Genomic DNA, 15,922 nt, shown 5'->3' with positions numbered 1-15,922 from the left:
ATTATTAAATGAATTAGTAGAATGTCTAAGGGGGACTTGTCATTTACTTATCACAGGGGAAGGGGGTAGGTGGCGGTAAGATTGGCCTTATGGCTATATCATTTTTTATAACCCCCATATATAACATTTGTCCATACTCCCTATACAAAATTATATATATGGGGGTTGATATATAATCAATATAACATTTCCATACCCCCAATACAAAATTAACAGTCCCTAAATAATGTGCAAATTTATAAAAATAATTAATTGAAAAAATACTACTGCGTCATACTGTCACAACGGCGCTGGCATTTAGCTCCAATACCTAATTATTGTGATATGAGCATGTGTGTACACGGTATAGTTACAAGCGTACACCTGTTTAAATAACCCGCCTCTCGTTTCTTAGCAGTAGCACGTGCTTCAACTTCATCTCTTACTTTCCAAACAACTAATGTTACTGAGCAAATGGGACTATTGTTGATACCGATGCATGTAAAAAAAATACTATCAAGGAATATAAAAAATACAGAATGCATTGTTTAATATAATACACGGGTGAGTAAGTTACGTTACAGTTTCGTGATTTAATTTACGATTGCAACATATCATGTATACATTGTATACCGTTAGACTTGTAGTATGTGGTTGAGAGGTTACAGGTCATCATCTGACATCCGGAACTGGGTGTCGTGTACAGTGGGGGTGTAGATGGAAGATATTTGTTGATTTCAGCATCACCGTGATCTAATTTGACTTTTGTGGAGAGCAGTTGTGTCTGTTGTGATCTAGCCAAGACGGACAAAGCGACAGTTTTGGTCTGATAAGTTTGTGGAGCCATAGAACCGTGAGTAGCGTGAAATCGACCCTTACCTTATTTTGGATCTGTCAATGTCAGGAATCGTACGATGTTCTTGGAATTAATTGCCCAACCAAAGCCTCCAATTCCATGTCACGTTTAAATTACATGCAGATTCCGCCCTTGTTTGTATTTAAGGGAAGCAGCAGACAGGTGTAGACCACTCAATCCCCGTTAATGTTTGTCATGTGTATTTCAAGTCGATGGGTGTATCGTGTGTTGACGCCCCCTTGACCGCTTGGCAAAATGGATAATTTGTAGTTCTTATGAGCTGTAGGTGTTTAATTTATTCATACAGCTCGACAAATAGCTTTTGATAAAGTAAACATTTTGTGTTGTTGTATTGTTATGTTTCTGATTGCTTATTTGTAAAATAATATCTTCGACAAAACAAGTTGCCTAGTTTCAACTAGCTGGGTCATATTGACCACTAGACATAAAGCAAGCAGTTTTTGGCGAATTGTTTGTTTGAAAGTACTGCCATTATATTCATATTTTTACAAACGTTTTGTAAACAATTGCAGGGTTTCAGATTGGTTCATTTTCTAGGACACAGATTGATTGTTATCCAACATGTCCTGAAGGTATTTTTAAAATTTTGTAATGATGTCAAAGAATGTCCTATCAAAAAGTGATAAAATTGTGCTAATGACCTATTGCCATTTGTCCAAAATCACTGCACTTATCAACATGTAATTCCTCTGTATTTTGGATTGTTAGGAAATTAGCGTGTTGTTTTCTGTAGTTTGGACTCGGCTGTTCATGAAATGTCTCTGTTGTGATAGTACTTTTAAAACTATTATCACAAGAGAATATGCAGTCATGGTTTATTTGACAATATATGATAGCGATACAATATGGTTTGAATACTTGTAGGCAGGGCACTTTTTTTCTCACAAGTTTTCACAAATAAAGAAGGGGGCAAAATAAATCAAATGCCATTTGATTTGAATTAATTACAAGTTTCTTTGATGATGAAGTTATTACTCTTTAACTGGAGAAAACGGCAATGAATTCTTTTAGTTCGCCAATGCACCAATGAAATAGAAGCTTGTCATGCTTCTCCCCACCATGGAGAACACCTAAATTAGATCAAGATGTCCGATACATTACTTTTAAGATGGTATTTGTGAATGTCACATTGAAAATAATATCTTGATTTCCATTACTGTTTCATCTTTAAATGAAGTGATGATACCATGATTTGTTCCAACCATTATGATCTAATTGTCAGTTGTTTTGTTATTTTAAGAAAAAAGAAAAAAAATTCTCCTTATTCTCAGACATTGTTTTACATCAATTGTGCTACACTCAGCATGGAGTATAAGAAGCTTGAAATATGGAAAAGTCTAATAAATTAGTTTTTAAATAATTGAGATTTGAAATATGTTTCAACAGAACCTTACTTGTATGTAAAATGTGTTTTTGTCAGATTGAAGTTATTAAAAATCTAAATTGAGAAACCTGAAACTGGTAAAATCGATCATCTTTACATCTGACTTTGACGTTTGAGTTGCTAATTTAATACTTTATGAAACTGATTCTTACAAATGTTGACCTTCATGCTGGCCTTGGCTCAACTCATGACATGATTCAACACCTCAAGTGTCAATCAAATGTAGACTTGTTGGTCTGAAATATACACCTGAGTACACCCCCTGACTTAATTAGGTATGAATTACCCTTGTACATGTGCTTGTAGTATACACTAGCGCAACATTTGTATTTATTGCTAAGTAATTCAATATCCTGGTTTCATGTTACTCTTGTGGGAGTATTTGATGCTTCCCAACTCTCCCAGCACCTTGCTGTCATATGGAATATTCATCTGTTCTAAATAATTCACAATGTACCAGTGGATGATTGGGAAAATGAGAACAGTAAGACCTTGTTATACTGGACGAACTTTGGGATTGGTCTCAGGACTTAACATTTTTTAAATGACCTGTCCCTAAATAATGTTCAAGTTTATTAACACAAAATTGTTTGAAAAGATAATACTTATTCATTTTTCAGTCCCACTCACCAACCCCCCAGTTGTGATGAATCTTGGTGTCCCCCCCCCTCCCTCTTTAACTGTGTAATTTTTCTTTTCACCCCCTAATCTTATCACTCCTCTCCAAGCCCCAACCCCCATAATAAATTACCGGTTCCTTACAGAGATATTGCTGCTTTTCCAAGATAATGTAGATAAAAATACTTTACTTGTTATAACTAAGTTTAGTTATTTGAGCAATATGAGAGACTTATCTTAATTCATGACAAATCTGAATCCTGTGTGCCACAATAATCTTGTACCCATGTATGGTCATCTGGTCAGTATTGGATGGTTGGTTAAATTAATTGGTCATAGTGTAGGCATTGTGTAGCAGAACAACAAGCTTCTTAGTGGCTTGTCTTCTGGGAAATATATTTGTAAGCTTCATCAAGCCAGTTTGTTTATACTTGAACGAGCTCACATTGTGTCCTACAATACAGACCCAGCATATGCCACACTGGACAGTGCATACTTCACACAAGACCCAGCATACTTCACTAGACCCAGAATACTTCACACTAGACCCAGCATGCTTTACACTGGACACAGCATGCTTCACACTAGACCCAGCAAACTTCACACTGGGCCCAGTATACTTCACACTAGACCCAGAATACTTCACACTAGACCCAGCATGCTTCACACTAGACCCAGCAAACTTCGAACTAGACCAAGAATACTTCACACTACACCCAGCATGCTTCACAGTAGGCCCAACAAACTTCAGACTTTGGTATTCCTGACACTAGACCCAGAATACTTCACAGTAGGCCCAGAATACTTCACACTAGACCCAGCATGCTTTACACTGGACACAGCATGCTTCACACTAGACCCAGCAAACTTCACACTGGGCCCAGTTAACTTCACACTAGACCCAGTATGCTTCACACTAGATCCAGCATGCTTCACACTAGGGCCAGAATACTTCACACTAGACACAGCATGCTTCACACTAGACCCAGCATGCTTCACACTAGCAAACTTCACACTAGACCTAGCATACTTCACACTAGACCCAGCATGCTTCACACTAGACCCAGCATGCTTCACACTAGACCCAGCATGCTTCACACTAGCACTAGCATACTTCACACTAGACCAAGCAAACTTCACACTAGACCTAGCATGCTTCACACTAGACCCAGCATGCTTCACACTAGACCCAGCATGCTTCACACTAGTCCCAGCATGCTTCACACTAGACCCAGCAAACTTCAAACTAGACCTGGCATGCTTCACACTAGACCCAGCATACTTCACACTAGACCCAGCATACTTCACACTAGACCTAGCATACTTCACACTAGACCTGGCAAACTTCACACTAGACCTAGCATGCTTCACACTAGACCCAGCATACTTCACACTAGACCTAGCATACTTCACACTAGACCCAGCATACTTCACACTAGACCTAGCATACTTCACACTAGACCTAGCATGCTTCACACTAGACCTAGCATACTTCACACCAGACCCAGCATACTTCACACTGGGCGCGGTATGCTTCACACTAGAGCCAGCATGCTTCACACTAGACCCAGCATACTTCACACTTGATCCAGAATACTTCACACTAGACCCAGCATGCTTCACTTTAAATCTAACCCCGCATGCTTCACACTAAACCCAGCATACTTCACACTAGACATAGCATACTTCACACTAGACCTAGTATACTTCACACTAGACCCAGCATACTTCAGACTTTGGTATTCCTGACACTAGACCCAGAAAGCATCACACCATTCTTACCATAGACTCTTCCCTGTGGGGCTTCCCTGTCAGAGTTAAGATACCCAGCACTTAATGCATCTTGTAACAGCACTTAATGCATCTCGTAACAATAGACTGATTGGTTAATTCAGGCTTTGTGACTGATTGTGTGTCATCGTACCCTGATTGCATTGGAGATAGATCAAAGCTTGATCATGCGACCAACCACTTGTTTACCCCGTCCGGACTCGATGATCTGCAGACAGTTGTTATATTGCTTGAATATTGCTGCAGTCAACAAAATCTCAAGGACCCAGCATATCTTAGACTAAGCTAAAGATACTTGACAGCTGAACTGATCTTCTTGACAAAACAGACCATTCCTCTTGTCAAAAGCTGCAGTGAAGAAGCACACAAGTAGATTGAATTAAGGAAAACATCTTCCCCAAGTTTGCTGCTGCTGTATCTACACCTTGAACCATAAGGGCAGCCTTGCCTGAGTTGGGGGAAGTGTATGGCTGATACAGGGAGAGAGAGATTCATCTCTAAGGTCAACATTCGTTAACAGCATATGTTTTGTCGAGCAGTGTCAAAATATTTTGTCAACAAGTAGTCAGGCAATTCATCATGAAGGATGCCACATCAAGCCCACTTTCCTCTGCTAAATATGATTGGACTATAGCACATATCGATAAGCCAATCAGAGAACGTTTTATACAATCATCATCTGGGTTCCGAAAACTAGGCCGGTGCCATATAGCTCGTCGCATTTCGCTGAAGTTCATTCAACAATTAAGCAAAGAGAAGTATTTTCTAAGTCGTTCCAAGTTTCAAATTAATTCGCCCCAGTACTGTGTTTGTAAGTATTACAATGATGAGAAGTCGCCATCTTTGTGTAGCCCTACTGTGAAGTTAAAAACAGCATTCTGATTGGATATCTCGTTTTCATTGCAAGGGGCACAACTGTGATCTCCACAAGGTGGCGCCCCGATTGACCCAAGAAAAGTGCGCTTGATGTGGCAAGGATGGAAACTAAGCTTATTATAGGCTAGTGGACACGCTTGCCTTTGGAAGATGTGTTGTGACATGATACATCCATTTCTAGTTATATGATACAAGCACTACTGTAGGTTTTGTAAAGAGTTTAGTCAGTCGAACAGTTTTGTCAGTCGAACGGCCCAAAAACATAAGTTAGAATAAAGCTGTTATATATTAATATTAATCTGTGAATTTTACAAGTAGATTTGTCTCATGCCAATTAAAAACAGGATGTCTTGACATGTTAATATTGGTGTCAGTATCCTGGTTGGTAGGTGGAAAAAAATAAACTAAAAGACATTTCAGATTAATTTACATTTTTCACAATGACCTGAGTGTGTTGCTTCCTATGCAATATTGTCTTGTGACAAATTATTGTGCTTCATGCCACTATTAGTTATTTTAGGGATCTGCAGAATTTGTAAAGTCAATTTTTTAAAAAGTGCCGACTAATTTGTTTGTCTTATTATCTGTATTAATTATTCTGATAGAGAAAAAATGTAAATTAAACTAAATCTGTTATAGAAAAGGGATATTTTCAAAACCTGCAACTTCTACATATAGTAATCATGTTTATTAGCTATTCCGTCATAATGTTAAACTTAGTTTGACGTTATTATGATAATTCAAAGTATCCATTGATAGAGAATAATTTGATGTTGATACTGAGAGTATAATACTATTTTGTTGCAAATGATAATCTATTTTAATCCTGGATTGAGGCAAGGTACTGCTAGTGGATGTTGCTGCATCAAGTGTAAGTCAAGCCTGTCATTGCAATCAAACATGCTGTAGCATGTGCCGTGTTTTATGTTGTTTACTGATGCTCTAGAGGATGTGTTGCTGCATAATATATAATTTAGATCAGAAATGGTCAAATAATACTTTGGATTGTTTCGGACATCATATGTTTCTGGATGACCATGTTTATCATGATAACTCACGCTATATGGAAGAGTATGGCGCCACCACACAGACATTGTAAATACTGGGAGGATGGCTTGTTTATAAGATAAAGGTGTCTTTTGTAAGTGAGTGAGATGTTTTACAGTTGTTCTTGTGATTAACGAGAAAACGATCATGTTTTTTTAGCATCCGAAAAAAAAACATAACATGAGGATATTTCTAAGTTATTAAGACTGTTTTCTTGTGTTTGTGAATTAGAATTTTCTTACCAACCAAAAATTGCAACCTAAAAAAATCTATGCTAAACTGTAACTGATCATGCTGATGTTGATGTAAACATAAATGACTTTCTTGGTTAAAGACATAAGTTTCTGGTTTGGATATGAAATTGGATAATCAAAAAGCAATTATTTTGCTGACTGTTGTAAAATGTTACATGTCAGTCCTTGCATATCAGCTGATATTGATGACTGACATGTGTACCACTAGCAGTGTAATATGTCATACTCAGTGATACCTGTCATATCGGTTACACGTCCCATAGATCTTACTGCTTCATGTCACACCAATACCTCGCTCTGTTAGCCTGTAAGCTACTTAACTTGTCATTAACCTAGTGCAATATACAATAGTTTTCAGACGTATATGGTACTCGGGTTACTTTACTTACAGGCCAGGACCTCCACAGTTGACCTGTGAACTTTGGTAATTGTGGTGTGGGGCAGGAGGAGGGACGTCACACTTACTGACTAGTGACAAAGGAAGCTGCATATTGTCTATGTATTGTTGTCAGCTGATCAGCACTGTTTGGTATCAGTCATCAGTCAGGAAGTGTTTTTAGGAAAAATAGGGATGAAGTGATATATTTCACTTCCTAAAACATAAAAGAAATGTGTTATGGTGACGTCTGTGTCCTGTGGGTAGGGCTGATTCGGTGACTTCAGGTCAGGGATCGAAGTGCAACTGTTTTCAAGCGTGCTTCACTTTTACTGTGGAGAGTAAAACCATATCCTTGATGTTAGTTTATAATCTTCACGTGATTGTAGTCAATTAAATATTAACTTAGCGTTTGAAAAATAGATGTGATATATGTGGTATATGTTCTTCAAATTGTAGACTGCAGTAAGGACACTTGGAGTTTGTTTTAACCGTACCATTGTGATTTTGACTGGCATTTCAAACCCTGCAGGTATATTTTTGAAAATATGTTATTAACTGGGATAATGTCATGTCTTTTATCAAATTATCAACTTTATGTTTGAAACATGTGATCTATGCAGGGATAGAAAGTGCTGTAAAATGCATTCATCAAGATGTTTGGGTGTTCCCTCTGGATTAATAGTGTGCCAACTAGAAGATTTATTTTGATCCACTTTCAAACTCAGTGAAAGTCCCAAGGCTAAATAATTAGCAGTTACCTGTTCATTGAGATTGATAATACCCTTTCCAGGGCTCGATTTAAGGAACAGGATTTAACTTGCAACAGGTGCATGTTGACATGAAAACCAGGTTGCAGAAGACAATACCAGGTTGCCCTGGTCCATAACTGAAACATGGGCCAGTCGGCTGCCAGTGTCACGGAAATTATCGTTATAGGTACAGATACACATAACCTTATAGTACCCACAGGGTGATGACATCAAGCCCAAGAAAGCATGGCAAATTACTCATAACACAGGGATTAGTGATATTGTCTGGCAAATAGAGCTTAGAGCTATTGTCTTCCTGAACCGATGTTATGTGAACAGCTAAGGGTTAGTAAGACACCTATTAACAGCAGTAGAAACTAACATTTTTAGTCTACTAGCCCTTGTAATAGGATGACATATAGCAAAACCTTAAAATACCTTAACTATTGGGCAGTTTGGCAAGGACTACAGAACTAGTGCCAATTTCAAACGCTGGTTAAGTTTTTGAAAAACACTTGGTGCATGAAGACATATTAGGTTGCATCTTTCAACAATAGATTGCGCTGGTGCATGCATGTTTATATGATGTTCAATCGAGCCCTGCTTTGTTATTTCTGAATACCCAAATTTATTTGGTGAATCATACGGAACATTATGTGTTCACTATTCATCATTTTCCACATGTTTGTGATCTTTATTTGTGATGTTTATTTGTGGCTTCCTGTAATAAACATTGTTGTATTGTTGTTCAAATATAAAGATTTCTAAGTACACCCTTCTAGCAGTGGGAACTCATTTTAACTGTGCCATCACCGCAAAGGAATTACTTTCCATACTATGCAGGGTTGGAAATTAAGTCTGCTAGTCTAAGACTTTTAAAATTCAGGAAAGGGTGTCATTTCCTTGTGAACTAACCATCACTTGTACAGAGATTAAAACTCTAGCAGGATATATTGTGTACTTAGGAAACAAATATGAATTTCTAACCCTCCAAGTATGTAAAATATCTGTCAGAATGAACTTGAAGTCATAGAATGTTAGGGAAATGGATTTTTAGAGACATGATGACGAAACATTTCATTTAATAAAAGAACATACAGAATTTATTAAAAAAACATTCACATTATGTCATGCTTGTTTGTAAGCCCTACAACTAGTGACTTGACCACACTTTATTCCAGCCTGCCCCAGAGAGCTGGTGTGATACCCCCAGGATGATCTGAAGCCTGGGGTGACGACAGAGAGAAGACCCCACAGGAGACCACCGAGATCCACAGGTCATTGTGATATAGACATTTGTAGTTGATAGTGACCAGGCATTAATTAGGTGTACATTTCATGTGTCCATTCCAGTGGTGTCCGTCACAGACGAGACAAAGAAGGCAGTGGGAGTGTTCACCTTGGGTTGGCACGCTTGTTTCCCTGTCAGCTGGTGTAAGTAGGATTCTCTTTGAGCTGATTTGTGCAGAGGATGGGAAAGAATGTGAATGAAAGCTTGTCCTTGGGTTTATAATATATCGATGTGTCTGTCTTTTTGAGATATTCCACAATATAGTGCCAATAAGGATTCCACAATTTTAACCACAAAGTTACATCATCAGTGATCCACTAGGTTGAAATATTGAAAATTAGATAGATTGGTGTGGACCTCATATTTCTACTTTTGGGATTCATCTCAAATGCAGTGATAGAAATTGACACTAGTCCTATTGTCCTTGCCAAAATGCCCAATAGTTGAGGTATCATAAGGACGAGTAGAAATTTGCCATGTTTAAGGGTTTTGGTATCTGTTAAGGAATAGTGTTAGACTTTTGGTTTCTATCACTGTTGTACAATTGATCCATGTTTGAGGGGATTGTGCACAATTGTTAAGACACAGCATTGTGCTGCATTGGGTGTTCTGAGCTACAGGGCTTGACTGTGTAATTGTAGCTTGGACTGATATATATCTTACAACATACGGATTCATAGAGATAAGGTCTTCCACATCCACTGGAGCTACTTGACATTCCAGCACAGTTGACGTAGAAGAAATCGACAAGGATTTGGTTGGATTTTAAGATTTGTACCCACAGGGAGGTATTCAGGAATACATCTTCCTGTTAGATATGGACGCTGATGGAACAATGATAGGAAAGAGAATCTGTCTCATGAATTATATATACATTTTAGTGCAGTCATTATGTAACCTTTTATTAATGTACATGTCGAAACGTGAAATCAGTACCTGTAATGCTATGACATTCACTATGGGAAACATATTTTTTAATATGTTATGTTAGTTTGAGGGAAAATATGAAAATATTTAAAAAAATAAACATCGACCTTAATTTGAACATTTTCCATGTTGTATGAACCACTGAATATGAATAGAGTAACTATGACATTGATTCATAAAGTTTCTTATAGAAGTTAGGCAATGAACGTTTCCCCAAACATCAATACATATGGACCAGATATGATTGCGAGGATACCATAGTACAGTTGGACAACTAGCAGGATTCAGCTGGGCATTGCTCTGTCAGTGTGTCTGGTAGGTGTTGTCTACATATCATTTTATGGAGAGCTTATACAGGGAAAGCGATGAAGGCGGACACGTTTGAACTTGAATGACTTGGTACTCCTGATACTGTCCTCTGATATCACATTCATTGTTCATATCTTACACTATCGTGAACTTTGATAGGACAGACCGATGTTTGGGGCAGGTATGTGGCATATCAGTGTTGGAGTTGTCAAGATGGATGTATAATCACACATTATAAGTGGTCTAATTGTGTGTGACTAGTGGTGAGTTATGATCCATATCCTTGCATAATAAATCTCTTCTTATTATCTGATGAAGTAATACAGTTCAACTTCACTGATGTATTGGCAGACAGTTAACATGTGGAACCATATGTTGCATTTATATTCATGTTATTCATGTTCATGACTGACCCTTGTTATCCCCCACCCCAACGAAGTTGGTTGGGGATACAGAAATGGGCTCCATCCATCCGTCCATCTGTGCGTAGGTGTGAGTGTGTGTGTGCATCTCGAAAATGTTTCCGGAGCATAACTCAGAAACCGTTAAATATTTCTCTATGAAACTTTGCATGTCTATCAAGACTCATACTGAACTGGTGCCTTTTGCTATTTAGGAATTTTAGAAATTTTTAAATTATGTTTCCATGGCAACAAGTTGGACTTAGGTTCTCAAAATCCGTTAAATACTTTCTTACAAAACTTTGTATGTCTACGAGGCACATACTGAACTGGTTTAAATGTTGGGTCAGTTACCTGGTTTGGGACCATAACGTGTTAAAGTGGGCGGGGATATAGATGACTTCGTCGACTATATGCTTGTTTTTCTTGAGTTTGAACCTTACTTTATCTGTATTCTTTTGCAAATTTGTTGTGCTTCACTAAAGATAAAACAGTCATTATCTTTAATATGGTGACACTTATTTGAAAGTAGGATTGTACTGATAAACTGCAAATAACGAACTACCTAATGACCTACTTACCCAATTAGGGTATACTGCAAATAGTGACCTACCTACCTGATTACGGATATTCTGCAAATAATGACCTATGTACCCGATTATGGATATACAAGCGAATAATGACCTACCTACCTGATTATGGATATACTGCAAAAAATTGACCTACCTACCCGACTATGGATATACTGCAAAAAGTGACCTACCTACCCAATTACGGATATACTGCAAATAACTACCTACCTACCCGATTACGGATATGCTGTGAATAGTGACCACCTACCAGATTACGGATATTCTGTGAATATTGACCTACCTACCCGATTACAGATACACTGTGAATAAGTAACTACCTACCCGATTACGAATATACTGCAAATAATGACCTACCTACCCGATTACGGATATACTTAAAATAACGGTCCACCTTCCCGATAAGGCATCTTGAAGCAACTTGTGTTGATGTTGCAGGAGTTGATGATACAGCAGCTGAGTGTTGACTGAAGGCAACCATGACAGCTAAAACAGGTGGGTGTCTCACACTTGGGTAAACCGCTAAAACAGGTGGGTGTCTCACGCTTGGGTTAACAGGTGGGTGTCTCACACTTGGGTTAACAGGTGAGTATATATGTATATATATAAAGAAATTCTCTGATTAGTATATGCATTTGTATTTTGGAAATCAGCCAACGTTGTACATTTATATGTCAGTCTAGCTGTCCAAGAAGTAAGATGGCTGTCATGTTAGTTACTGTGTGTTCCAGGCAAAATTGATCCCAACAAGTTTGAGGGTGAAGGGTTAAATTTCCGTGCCAAATTGATTGGTGTTGACGATGTTGCTGAGGCACGTGGAGACAAGATGTGCCAGATGTCCATGCAGAAGCTGAAGGCCTCCGTCAAGTCAGCCGGGGAACACAAACAGAGAATTGTTGTCAATGTCTCACTGGAGGGGCTCAAGATCATAGATGGAGTCTCTATGGTAGGTGGCAAGGATGATAATCATGTAGATCTTATGGTGGTGATGATGATGATGATGATGATGATGATGATGATGATGATAGATAATGTTCCATGAAGTTTAATTGTGTTATGATGCATCATCATCATCGGTGATCAGTAAATAATCAAGTCTGGACCAGACAATTCATATGATTGATATCATGAGCATTGATTGACACAATTAGGATGCGAAGACATGCATGAACCAAGTCAGTGAGTCTGACCGTCTGATCCCATTAGTCGCCTCTTATGACAAGCATAGTCACCTCTTGTCCTAAGCAGGGGTTTGCTGAAGACTATTCTACCCCGGATCTGCATGGGTCGTATGATTATGATTAAGATGATGTGACATTGAGAGTTATCTTCAGGTGTTGTTTCAGGCTATCCAGTACACACATGCAGTTCACAGGATCTCCTTCATAGCTAGGGATGTGTCCGACTCTCGGGCCTTCGGCTATATATTTGGTGTGGGAGATGGAACACACAAGTTCTTTGCAATCAAGACAGAAAAACAGGTAAATGACTGGACTGGGATAGATCCAGGCTGATTGATTGACTGGGATAGATCCAAGCTGATTGATTGACTGGGATAGATCCAAGCTGATTGACTGGGATAGATCCAAGCTGATTGATTGACTGGGATAGATCCAAGCTGATTGATTGACTGGGATAGATCCTAAATGATTGATTGACTGGGATAGCTGATTGATTGACTGCGATAGACCCAAACTGATTGATTGACTGGGAGAGCTGATTGATTGACTGGGACAGACCCAGCTGATTGATTGACTGGGATAGACCCAAGCTGATTGGCTGGGATAGCTGATTGATTGACTGGGACAGACCCAGCTGATTTATTGACTGGGATAGACCCAAGCTGATTGATTGATTGGGATAGACCCAAGAATGATTGATTGACTGGGTAAGATGCAAGCTTTTTGATTGACTGGGATAGACCCAAGCTGATTGACTGGTACAGACCCAAGCTGATTGATTGACTGGGATAGACCCAAGCTGATTGACTGGGATAGACCCAAGCTGACTGATTGGCTAGGATAGACCCAATCTTAGAGGTAGTACAAACATATATACTTCATATTTACATTGTAATATTATATATCCTCTATATATTTTGGGAGAGGGCTATTTAAGTTGTGAAAACTTGGGCCCATTCCTTTTCTTGTGAATAAAATATGTTTCAATCAAACATATGGTAAAAAGTCCATCTTGGGTCACAGGCTTGCTCATACTTAGATGTTCTCCTGAAGTTAGAACAAATGGGTCTATAAGACTCATTTGGGCAATAATTATGTTTGTTTGTTGTTTAACACCACACTCAACAATATTCCAGCTATATGACAGCAGTCTGTAAATAATCAGACAATCCTACCCCAGATCTTAATGGGTCTAATAGTTATTACATCATATCAGAAGTCTAAACCTTGCAAGTCTAAGAAAGATGAAAGTTTAGTTATCAGAACATGTCTTATAATTTTTATGCCAATATTTTTATGCCAAGTTTCCTGCAAGTGGGCCAAAAAGAGACCCTAACCTGCCTCGTCTTTCTGGGGAATTGACTCAGTAAGACTTGTTCCCTGTATAGCCATGAAAATATTGTTTCCAAGAAGAAAATAACATTTTAAATTGCTGTTATGTTTCTGTGCTGTCCCAGGCAGAGCAGCTGGTGCTGACGTTACGAGACTTGTTCCAAGCCGTGTATGACATGAAGAAACAGGAAGTGGAGGATGCCAAGAAGAAGCAGGAGGAAGACCAACAGCAGCAGCAGCAGCAGCTGCCGCCAGAAACACCAGTCGCTGAAGGGGAACAGAAACCAGCGGAGGCCGCACCAGAATCACAAGAAGCAGTGTACCAGGTGAGAAGTGACACGCAGCAGGAGAGGGTTAGAGCTGAGGAGTATCAATCGTGTCCCAGGCCTTGCAGATTTGGCACAGTTTCGGCCTGTGACCACCAACTTCAAGCTCAAACTAAATTTTTCCATACCATGTTAATGTCAATGCTAGAGGGTCCAGTACAGGACAAAAAAACTTCTATATGATATATTGCAAAAGACGTTCTTTTTTACTTGAAATGAGAATAATTTCATTGTGTGCAAATATATTTAAATTTTGAACGAAATACATATCTGTAGAAGACACATGGTGCAGCTGTCCCTTGTTTGACTACAGGTTCCAAACAATGATGTGTCACCTGACAGCCCTGAACATATCTATTCAGTAAGACATTTGTGGCTAGACACTAATGCTACATGCCTAGCAGTTCTCAGTTGCTTCTGCTACACAATAATCAAGTAGCATTTCACTGTAACTTACCTGTTGCCCCTGTGGTATTCTTGGTGAGGGCCCCTGTTTCTGCTGCTTGTGCCCTCAGTATGGATGTTTAGTGGGTTTAGTTTCACATCACCTCATGCTGAGCTCATGTTTTGGTTAAAGAGCATGTGGTGACGGTTTGCTTAGCTCTGTGACGTGGGTGTTGTTATTTTGTTCATCACCTGTGCATGTTTGGAAGTGCTTAACATAATACTGTACAGTCACAAGTCTAGTTCAGTGAAATGAATAAATTATGATTTAATCAAAATGGTTTTTTTTCAAATTTTAGACTAAATTAATCTCACAATGATAAGACCTGCTGCTCCGAGTCAATACCTCTCTTCATGGAGATCCTACAATCCTCCATGTCAGGTCAACCCTGAATATACTTTGACTGCCAAATCTAAATGATGCAAGGTTCTTCAACCAATCAAATGTGTCTCCAAAAACGGTTTCTTTACCACTTCGATATAGAAATACTGATCTTAACAAAAGATTACCACACAAATATTCTCTTCATAGCAACCTTCAGAAACTACAAGGTGTATTATCTCACTTTTCATTAAAATACTAGCTTCTGATTGGTAAGGAGTTGGCACTTATTTTCTATGTAGCTCACTCATGTAGCCCAGTGTGGAGTCAGTCGGTACACATCATAGGTAACTGGCATATCTTGCATAAGTATCGTTGAAATGAACCGATGTTTATCCGAATGTATTGGGTAAAGGAAGTAACTCAGCTTGTTTGCGTCAACTGCTACGACTTTTGCTAACTCTGTGAAACTTCAGACATATATTCCAGACCTGTATGTATAAATGTTGGTGAGATAAATTACTTGTCCGCCGATCCCTCGGAGCATATAGTGTGATCTGTGATGGATCGGGGCATATAGTGTGATCTGTGAGGGATCGGGGCATATAGTGTGATCTGTGAGGGATCGGGGTATATAGTGTGATCTGTGATGGATCGGGGCATATAGTGTGATCTGTGAGGGATCAGGGCATAGTGTGTGATCTGTGAGGGTTCGGGGCATATAGTGTGATCTGTGAGGGATCAGGGCATAGTGTGTGATCTGTGAGGGATCGGGGCATATAGTGTGGTCTGTGAGGGATCGGGGAATATAGTGTGATCTGTGAGGGATGGGGCATATAGTGTGA

General features: G+C 38.9%; 1 protein-coding gene across 10 annotated transcripts in view; it reads left to right on the top strand.

Annotated features, from left to right (window-relative positions):
• Nucleotides 1–661: 661 nt before the first annotated feature.
• LOC139478336 (disabled homolog 1-like) overlaps nt 662–15,922 on the top strand; it is a 30,416-nt gene continuing 15,155 nt past the window's right edge. For 6 of the 10 annotated variants that reach the window (XM_071260767.1, XM_071260768.1, XM_071260764.1 and 3 more), the window contains exons 1-7: nt 662–832; nt 9,136–9,231; nt 11,911–11,967; nt 12,204–12,418; nt 12,819–12,953; nt 14,111–14,311; nt 14,625–14,672. In XM_071260767.1, coding sequence (XP_071116868.1) covers nt 11,952–11,967; nt 12,204–12,418; nt 12,819–12,953; nt 14,111–14,311; nt 14,625–14,672 — 615 coding nt within the window. In that variant the 5' untranslated portion in view covers nt 662–832; nt 9,136–9,231; nt 11,911–11,951. Of the gene's footprint in view, nt 833–9,135; nt 9,232–10,679; nt 10,745–11,910; nt 11,968–12,203; nt 12,419–12,818; nt 12,954–14,110; nt 14,312–14,624; nt 14,673–15,922 lie in introns of those variants that run through there. The other 4 variants (XM_071260766.1, XM_071260763.1, XM_071260760.1 and 1 more) reach the window with 3 other exon arrangements.

The sequence above is a fragment of the Haliotis cracherodii genome, unplaced genomic scaffold (genome assembly GCF_022045235.1).
Source record: "Haliotis cracherodii isolate W230 unplaced genomic scaffold, xgHalCrac1.p SCAF_4, whole genome shotgun sequence".
Lineage (NCBI taxonomy): Eukaryota > Metazoa > Mollusca > Gastropoda > Lepetellida > Haliotidae > Haliotis > Haliotis cracherodii.
The sequence above is the reverse complement of the archived record's forward strand: the minus strand, read 5'-3'. Positions and strand labels throughout refer to the sequence as shown.